Below are 10,335 nucleotides of genomic sequence, written 5' to 3'. Positions count from 1 at the left end.
AGGTCATGAACATATTTTGTTGAGTCTACCTATTCGTAGTTAATGACTTTGTTATACAATATATTCTGACTAGACTAGTCAAAATTATAGACTCGGCCAAATTAACCACAGTACAATATATTCTAACTAGACTAGTCAAAATTATAGACTCGGCCAAATTAACCACAGTTAAAGCATTGTTATACAATATATTCTGACTAGACTAGACAGAATTATAGACTCTGGCTAATTAACCATGTAGTTAAAGCATTGCTATACAATATATTCTGACTAGACTAGACAGAATTATAGACTCTGGTTAATTAACCACAGTTAAAGCATTGTTATACAATATATTCTGACTAGACTAGTCAAAATTATAGATTTCGGCTAATTAACCACAGTTAAAGCATTGTTATACAATATATTCTGACTAGACTAGTCAGAATTATAGACTTTGGTTAATTAACCACAGTTAAAGCATTGTTATACAATATTTTCTGACTAGACTAGACAGAATTATAGACTCGGGTTAATTAACCACAGTTAAAGCATTGTTATGCAATATATTCTGACTAGACTAGACAGAATTATAGACTCGGGCTAATTAACCACAGTTAAAGCATTCCTATGCAGCACAAAATACATATCATATATGTACATGTAAGTGAAAAATGCAAAAGTATCCAATCAAGACATTAAAATTAGTAATGTTTTATATTTTTAATATCAAGTTAATTACATGTTACATTGAATATACCAAATGAAAACAAGTATGACCAAAACATGAATTGAGCTTTGGAATTGTTTTAAGCGTGGCAGATAACCACTTTATAATTTCAGATCTGTTTCCTATTTGGAAATATAAAACAATATGCAGAAGTGAATATGAATAAACTACAACAGTAATGGCATTATTTTATAAGAAAGTACATTGTACAACACTCTCGGGAATTTCAAATTTAACTTTTCGTTTGACTTGAATGGATAGAACTTCGGTAAATTTATAAAAAAAAAAACTGGATATAGCAGGAACGAATTTGAGAATTGTATATGCCTAGGTGAAATAACACATCATATCACAAGTATAAAACAACGGAAAAATGCCGCCATTTTCCTCTTTGACCTGGACTATAATGACATCACCGCATTTTAAGACGTCACAATAATGTCGTTTCACATATATACTAGAAAGTTTTTACATCCAAATTAAAGCTAAATTTAAAATTGCTTTGCAGATCTCTTGAATTCTAAAAGTTAGGAACAATTTTTAATAGGACTTGGTAAAAGATTCCATGTAGGTGGTCTGCGATATCTAAAAGATTTTCTAAATATGTTTGTTTAAAACAAGAAGAACTAGTTTTTCTTGTACATATGAATTGCTTGGTTGTATACAATTCTTTTGTTTGTTACAGGAACGTGTGGAAGACAACAGTTCAAAACAGTTTGGGCTTCTCTCCTTTGCAGACGTTCTAATTTGACAGTACTACTTTTGTTGGTAATGATAATACAGCACGACATAATAGTCGTAATACATGTTCCACATGAGTCTTATCTACATGTAAAGGAATGAAACAAATATACTTAGGATAACGACATAATAGTCGTAATACATATTCCACATGAGTCTTATCTACATGTAAAGGAATGAAACAAGTATACTGAGGATAACGACATGCTATTATTCGCTTCACAATACTACACAAGTTACAGAATATAAACATAATCTGTTACCTTCGCATCTACGAAATAACAATTTTATGATGAAAATAAAGTTGAATAGTGAATTGGCCAGTCAGAGAACACCGTTCACTGCTATGATATACCTTTGAGAGTAACCTCTTGTGACGTTATGATAAATTGGACCGTGTCATTTGACGTGACATTGACGATGAGTGTACCTCAGTAACATGATTGTCCTTTGAAGAAAATGTAACACATAGACTCGTTCTGGTTTCTTGATGAACCAGTACAATTAAAATCTTAATTCATGTGATTAATATTTTTGACTTGGTTTCACACTCATGAAAATATTAACGGATAAATATGATATTTCTCAACGAACAAGTGATATTCTCTCCATAATTTAGAAAAAGGTAGAGCCACGGCAATACTAGTATTAAACGGACAAATATGCAAACATTCTAAAACGAAACGTTTTTTCTAAATAACAGTTTATGATAATATGACAATTTTGATTATTTCTGAATACTAAGTTTGAATTTAACATGCGAGAACAATATCAATTAATTTAATGCAGATATACCTGTTAGTATTGGTAATTATTTTACAATACAAACACCACCACACTTGTATGAAGAGATAGCTCATTGAGCTGATACCTTTTAATTGTTAACATTCTTGATGCACCGATGCATAGTAAACGTATTTCATCTATAGCTTTATTTACGTTCACGAACGTGCATTGTATATAATCACGTATCAACACCGCACTCGAGTAATTTGCGCAGGTAGTACTTTGGAGCCGAACCATGAACTATCCTGAATACGAAAATCAATTATCGTTCAGATAGGTACCCGGTACAGTACATAATTTAGTTTTTATATCTTAGGTTATTTGTTATCCTTAATTTGAACATGTTTCTTCTTTTTCTTTTTCTTCTTTTTCTTGGGTTTGGATTTCGTTTCCGTTCCGGCGTTTGTATCAGATGGAGAAATGAAAAGGTTGTCATCATCCTCAGATTCATATTCATCTTCATCCTGTTCGAACACTGGCTGCGTCATCAGATTGTTACTGGGCGTGTGCATAGCAATGCCACTGGGTTGCCCATGAGTCACGTGACCGTTCGCTACATTGCCGTTCGGATGTAGCTGATTGACTACATCTTTGTAATCGGTTGGTTCCACATAGGTCAGCTCTAGCCTTGGCCGGACTGATCCGTCAAAGGTTGGCGTCCAATGGTGATCTTTCTCTTTTGCTGTAAGAGACAGACACATTTTGAATTATACCATACTGCCACCTGATGTTTACTACAGCTGTTCCGAATTTTTACAAGCCATACGTTATTTAAAACAGATCGTCGAGTCGCCACAAAACACATGTTAATCTAATAAAAACATCACACTTGCACAAAATCTTTGATCGAAGTCTACAGTGTTAACATATACCATATACCATTATTTTGTAGAGTAACCTCCTCTTAGTTCGCTTAACTTTAGTGCGACGTCGACAGGGCCAGGGAATTACCCTTGATCTTCGGTTGGTTAGAGCGACAGTATGTATGAGGTACGGGGTTCGAATTCTGTTATGGTCCTGTGTGATTTTGTAATATTTTATAACACGAAATTATCCTGGGTTCGTTATTTTGTGGGACAAACTTTCGTGATTTGAAGCTATTCAGATTGTTTTGTGGTACAAACTTTCGAGATTTGAAGCTAGGACTAGTAGTTAGCGCCTGATAAGGCAGCTCCTGCGAATTCCTCAATATTGTATTGATTAATATATATATGCTAATTGCAATGACTGTATAAAATTGTATATCTATGTCCGTATAGCGCTTTAGAGTGGCTTATGCCAGCTAGATAGGGCGATATATCAAATGTTGTATATTTATTTATTTATTTATTTATTCAGATCGTTTTGTGGTACAAACTTTCGTGGTTTGAAGATTTTTAGATCGTTTCGTGGATACCAAAAATAAAACAATCCGTTTAATCTAATTTCTTGGTTCCATAGCAACGTGGACTTAAACATTATACAGACATGTTTCTCAGCTTATTCTCATCGAATCTGCTTGCGTATTTACTTTACTTATATATATATGTATTTTACTAATATGTTGTTTTCGCAGTTTACTATATTGAAACGAATGCCGTACATAAATAATCTGAAAAAGCAAACCTGCAAAATATTAGATGAAAAACATACTTCTTATTTTCATGAAAAAAAGTAACAACGGAAATGATAACACGGCTAAATCTTGTGTTTTTCAGGAGATCACCGAATTATTTAAAAAAAGATATGTGCTTTAGTTTTAGTTTTAAACATACTTATAGGGCATTCATCTACTAGGGTCTGCATCTTGGCTCTCTCCTTCATCAATTCTAGCTCTTTCAGGTCTCTGAAGTGTATGGTGATTTCTTTAGACATTTGTCTTTCAAGCGCACCCCTTGGTCCATCCGTGTTGTCATCTTTCCTCGAATGACCTATTGCCGTTGGTGGCTCCGCCTCTGTAGAACGCGGAGGTACTTCCGAGTGGGCTTCCTCCAGCTCTAAATCCCCCAAATCTTCCTTTTCCTTCTGATATGGCATGGCTAAATATAAAAAAAAAGTGAAAATGTTGAAAAATACACCAGTACAAGGTATATAACAATAATAGAATATATATAATAATTTCATAATGGAGAATACCCTAAATAAAAATACTTTCCCAAATACCTGTAGTTGTTGAGTATATCAATTGTAGATACTAGACTCTGGATTTTAGATTTATCATATTCATTGAATAGTCGTGAAATTAATTAGTAGTTATAACATATTTTTTAATACGGATGTACATAATAGGATATTTAATTTATATGTGATTTGAGTATCAGCTGTTATTATTCAATGGAAGATGTCAACAGTAGCACTGCTAAAATAAAAACCTGACATGTCAAAATAGCTAAAGCACAGTATCGATGAACTTGATAAAACTAAACACACATAAACTCAAGGAAATCACACATGGTCAGATCAGACGGAATATTGAGGATAGAACTGACTCGTAATGTACAATGAGGAAGTATAACGATATAGAGTTTTTAGAAATCGTAAGAAATATGGGACCAAATATTCAAATACATTCAAATCGTTTCAACATAAAACGTGTGTCTGTTTATATTACTAAAGGAAATACATATTTGAAGCTTTATATGGTCTGTGTTACTCACTAACACAGTCCAATACTTAAACTGCCGCAAACAGGAACAGGTCTTTTCCTTGTTCATGATATGTATTCATAGTACCTTATATAATCCCATTGGAGGGACACGTATCAAATATGTCAGAATGTGGAGGGTTAGCATAGAGGATTTTGTTTTAGAAAAGGCTCAAACTGAAAACTTATATACCCACCATTGGTACAAGAAGACACGAAATGTATAATGATATGGATCCATGGTAGACTTTTGGGGAAAATTATGATTGCAGATGAAGGGGACAATGCACTCTGATAAAAACGAAATAAAAAAACAGGAATCTGCAAAGGTAAAAATCAAAGACAATGGTTTATTAAAGCATTTCCAATGTTTAATGTATCTCTTCAGAACAGGTTCTGTGGAATTTATAAGGTTTGGCGTAAAACCTTCGACTTGGGCTAAATAGCAGCAAGATTTAGTGCAAGGACAGAGGAGGGGCAGAAAGGGTTTTGTGGAATTTGCAACGGTTTCATAAAAACTGGAAACGGACTTATTAATATAAGTAAGATTCAGTCCAAGCACAGAACGGCTTCTGTCGAATCGGTAAGGTTTGGCGTAAAACATCGGGCGAGGAAACAGTAAATTGAGTTTAAACGGCAAGAAATGCGTTTGAATAATGTTAGATAATAGAGGAGGAAGACATCAAAGGATAAAAGCAATAACTTACCAATTGTCTTTCGGGACATAAATTTGGATTCAACAACCCCGTGTTCGATTAAAATACCCTAAAAACAACAACTTCAAGATGCTTTTTCCTTTTTATTATTTATTTCATATTTTATTCAATGCATTTCTTTGCACAGCCATAGACACAACGAAATACTGCCCAACTAGAGAGCTTTGCAATAAGTTATTCAATATGCGAGGTGACATGACTGTTATCATGAGAGACAACGTGTGTGTGGTGGTTGTTATTGTATGTAAGCTAAGGAACATATCGTACGTGTTACTGAAAGTGTAGCCATTGGAAATAAATATATTGAAGAGATGACAGTTGGTAATCAATTAAACCTCTGATATTGTCTCAATAAAACAGATACCAAATGCTATGCTATATTTACATAACCTACCTACTATCACTATTATTTACACTCGTACTTGTATCATGTTCAAACCTACCTACTATCACTATTATTTACACTCTTACTTGAATCATGTTCAAACCTACCTACTATCACTATTATTTACACTCGTACTTGTATCAGGTTCAAACCGATACAGTTTGTTCAGTTCATCATTGAACTACTTACTTTCGCAGTAAGATATGACCATCGTTAAACTTTGAACTTTCAGTGACAAATATAGATATGGCATTAGATAATTTGCGCGATATTTATACAAAATCAGAAAACTATGCTTTTTCCAGTTGCTGTTTCTATAAATCCTGAATATGAACACACTATGGCAATATTTCATAATAACTATTTGACAATAAGTAGATAAAACGGGATGTAAACAATATGACGGAGCACAAATGATATCATGTACCCCTAGTTACTGATATTTCTTACACGTAAATTATGATTAAGCATATGTTGCAGTGCAATGGTGATCCAGCATTTGTTTGTTCGGATCCAGTGCCAATATAGAATCATACTGTCGTTATTACTTATGAGACCTATATATATATATATACAGAAAAATTCTCAACAACGAGTCTTTAGTACTTCCATCTCTTCCAGGTGATTATATATATATATACGCACGTTGACAAAAGTGTAGCGTCTCTTTTTAAAAGGACAGATATAGTCAGAAAAAAATGTATTACCATTGACTGTTACTGATACGTGTAAGTAACGTGTATTCCCCCGGACTGTTACTGATACGTGTAAGTTCATGTATTCCCCCTGACTGTTTTTAATACTTGTAATTTTTTGTATTCCACCGGACTGTTTTTCAATACTTGTAAGTATAGGTATTACCCCTGACTGTTTCTGATACTTGTATCTTACCTATCACTATGTCTTCTACAATGTACAGATTATCCAATAAGATAAAGGGAGGCACATTGTATGATACGCATTAATCACAAACAAACCGTTTCTTTGATTGTAGATATAACATTCCATTAATAAGATAATGGAATCAGTCGTCCGGACTTTCATCACTATAATTGTTTTGGAAACCAAAATCCGGCATTGTATTCTCCCGTATACGTAGTATCAACCCCTGTATGTCATTCTTATCACCAGGACGAACTTTTCCAGCTCGCTCTTTGTCATTGAAGAATTTAGTGGTGTCAACTTCCTCATCGTCTTCGACTGCATCTACGTTTTGCTTCTTCTTCCTTTTCCTCTTTGGTTTTTCACTGACTTTTGACATCTTTTTAGATTTTTGTTTTTCCTTTTGCTTTACTGTAACATTTCCTGGCTTTTTGTCTTTGTTGCTTTTCTTTGACTTGCTTGTACTCTCTTTTCCTACCCAGGCTGCCTCTGCGTATCCTTGCACTAAAGCAAGGTTTTCCTGAGGTGGAACAGTCAGTGTATGTGTGTTATCCTTAAACGATCCTGGCCTCCGAGGCACTGCAATGCTATCTGATGACAATACAGGTAATCTGAATTCAGGGGCTGAATGTCTTTGTCCTCCCATAAGATTAGGAAGTGAAAGCCCCTTTGGCTTACGATTGACTCGTTTCAGTTTTGTTGGTTTTGTTTTGTTGACAGTGTCTGGTAATTTAGTGGGAGGCGCCTCATCCTTTGTTTCCTTTACAACAGTTTCTTGAATAGACGGAGTAATATAACATGCTTCTAATTTGACGTTTTCCTCTGTTTTATGTTCTTCCGCATCTTGCCCTAGATTAATTAACATTTTTGATGAATCTTTCTTACACGACATAGTTTTGCCGTCCTTATTTTCAAACTCATCTGCAAACATTGATGCGTTTGTTATGCTTGGTAAAAATGAAAACTTTTTCTTTTTTGTCTTTGATCCAGACTTTCGTTCGTGGTTTGTGAGTGTTCGTGCCATATCGGTGTAGGTAAGAAGTACTTGTTTGTCTTTCGTTTCTTCATTATCTGTTTGAGGTGCCCGTACTAACTTGGGTAGTATGTCATTCACAATCTTGTTAGAAAATGATAGCTGTGAAACAAGTTTCTCATCAGATACAGTTGTAACTAGTTCAGTCCTATCGTCATCACGTTTCTCCGTTGGTTGATGTTCCTTCTTTTTCAATGAGTTTCCATTCTCCATTCTCCATTTTCGGTTATGAAATTTGTTTTCCTTCATTTGTTTTTTTCTGTCCTTTTTATCAGATTTATCTATATAGCTTTGTTTACCAATTGATGGCAATATATTTCTCTCAATAGAATAATGTGACCTCTCTCTTTCTAGGTTCGTGACCTTATCTATCATTCTTTCTCGATACATTGGAAATTCCGTTTCTTCAACTGTTGTCATCTCATCTTTTTGTGTCAACCTCACGTGACGAGCGGTAACGACATCGTCTTTTTTCATATCGTCTGCCATATTATGCGGTCGTATCGGATCGGGTTCTATTCGAGGAGATTTTAATTTTGAATCGCTTCCGTCCGTAGTCATTACATCGTTAAGCATATCAACATAAACATTCCTTTTTTTGTTTATTCCATCAAGAATAGGATCTTTCTTTTCGTTGTATGACTGAACACACACAGGGGATTTCTTGCCAGACACACTGTGTGTATCATTGTTGTCGTCAGGTTTATTTGTAATCTCCATAACAGAAGATTTTTCAGTTGGTTTAATCATTGAATCTTTGTATTTTGTGGTTTTATCGTGGATAGCCGTCAAAACGATTTTGACACTTTCCACCGTACCTGCAATAGTTGTTATATGCACATCATTTGTCTTGCTTCCTAAAGAAGTGTCTTCAATGTGACCAGGTGGAACTGTTTCAATATCAGCATTCGGTTCGGCCGAGCTGGAATTACTATAAACACCACTATCTGCCATATCAACATACACATTCCTTTTTTTGTTTATTCCATCAAGAATAGGATCTTTCTTTTCGTTGTCTGACTGAACACACACAGGGGATTTCTTGCCAGACACACTTTGTGTATCATTGTTGTCGTCAGGTTTATTTGTAATCTCCATAACAGAAGATTTTTCAGTTGGTTTAATCATTGAATCTTTGTATTTTGTGGTTTTATCGTGGATGGCCGTCAAATCGAATTTGACACTTTCCACCGTACCTTTAATAGTTGTTATATGCACATCATTTGTCTTGCTTTCTAAAGAAGTGTCTTCAATGTGACCAGGTGGAACTGTTTCAATATCAGCATTCGGTTCGGCCGAGCTGGAATTACTATAAACACCACTATCTGCCACACTTTCCTTTCTTATAAGATCAGAAGTTGTATTGTTCTTGTTAAGGCTATCGTCCTTCGTTTCAACTGCTATTTCCATGACAACTTGTTCGCATTCTTCTTTGATAGATGTCTTGAACACTATTGATTCTTCTTGTTCAGTGGTATTGTGGACAACGTTTTTGTCTTCTTGCTCATCAGTAATCATCTCATTTTTACAAACATTGTTAACGATTGTATTCTCGTATTCAACTACCCTCGATTCTTCATGCGTATTGTCTTGGGATTCAGGTGACAAGTTTTTTATTACTTTTAGCTCCTTTTCGCTTAGGTCATCTTTAATCCTCTCAGTTTCATTGTTTGAAGCGTCATTTTGAGAAATATCGGGAGGATTCGTTTGTTCTGTTTTCTCAACATTTTCTTCTGCAAATCCTATAACAGAGTCTTGAGACACTACCTCGTATTGCATATCAGTCGTATTTTCCTGCGTATTGATTTTGGATGATGTTGACAGATTAAGCTCAGGAGGTTTGCTAGTAATTTTCTGCTGGAGAATATCGGGAGAATTTCTTTGTTCATTTTCCGTGTCCTTCATATTTTCTCGGGACACTTGCGTAACTTTTGAGGATTCAGTTGACAGTTTTTCCTTTTTCTCTCGTTCAGTTTCTTTTCTTGTATCATTATCTGGGGGTAAAAACAAAGCAGGCCATGGAAGCCTTTTCTTTGGAAGAGTCGGCTTCGTAGTCGGTTTTGGTTTCGATTCGGTGTTTGTTTTCTTAGTTACATGCTTCTTCTTTAGATTAGAGACAGTAAAACGTATAGAGGATTGACGATCATTGCGCTTGAGTTGTTGCAAAATACCGTCTTTCTTCCCTTTTAAGGACATGCTTGCATCGGCTGTTTGGTGATTTTGTTTTTTCACAGCAATGACATTCAACTTTGTGTCCTGTAAAAATCCAAAATCATCCTTAGCAGTTTCAACGGGTTCAGTTGTAGATTCCGGTGTTTCATAGCAGGTTGTGTCCGGGTGTAGATCGCCGGGCTCTGATAATAAAAGTGAAGAGCCGATTCAAGGACGGGGCCAAATGAAGGTCATCTGATATAACGTAATTTTCCGTATAAAGAAAAATAATACAGAAAACAAGAAAGC

The 10,335-nt window shown here is 35.0% G+C and overlaps 1 protein-coding gene across 1 annotated transcript in view; it reads right to left on the bottom strand.

Moving 5' to 3' along the window:
- Positions 1–697: 697 nt before the first annotated feature.
- LOC110440401 overlaps positions 698–10,335 on the bottom strand; it is a 40,162-nt gene continuing 30,524 nt past the window's right edge. Inside the window, exons 10-11 of the mRNA XM_021483455.1 lie at positions 3,991–4,254; positions 698–2,918 (exon numbers count right to left, since the gene is read on the bottom strand). Of these exons, the coding sequence (XP_021339130.1) occupies positions 2,554–2,918; positions 3,991–4,254 (629 nt within the window). The 3' untranslated portion in view covers positions 698–2,553. The remainder of the gene's footprint in view (positions 2,919–3,990; positions 4,255–10,335) is intronic.

Source organism: Mizuhopecten yessoensis, unplaced genomic scaffold (genome assembly GCF_002113885.1).
Source record: "Mizuhopecten yessoensis strain PY_sf001 unplaced genomic scaffold, ASM211388v2 scaffold11181, whole genome shotgun sequence".
NCBI classification, from domain to species: Eukaryota; Metazoa; Mollusca; class Bivalvia; order Pectinida; family Pectinidae; genus Mizuhopecten; species Mizuhopecten yessoensis.
The sequence above is the reverse complement of the archived record's forward strand: the minus strand, read 5'-3'. Positions and strand labels throughout refer to the sequence as shown.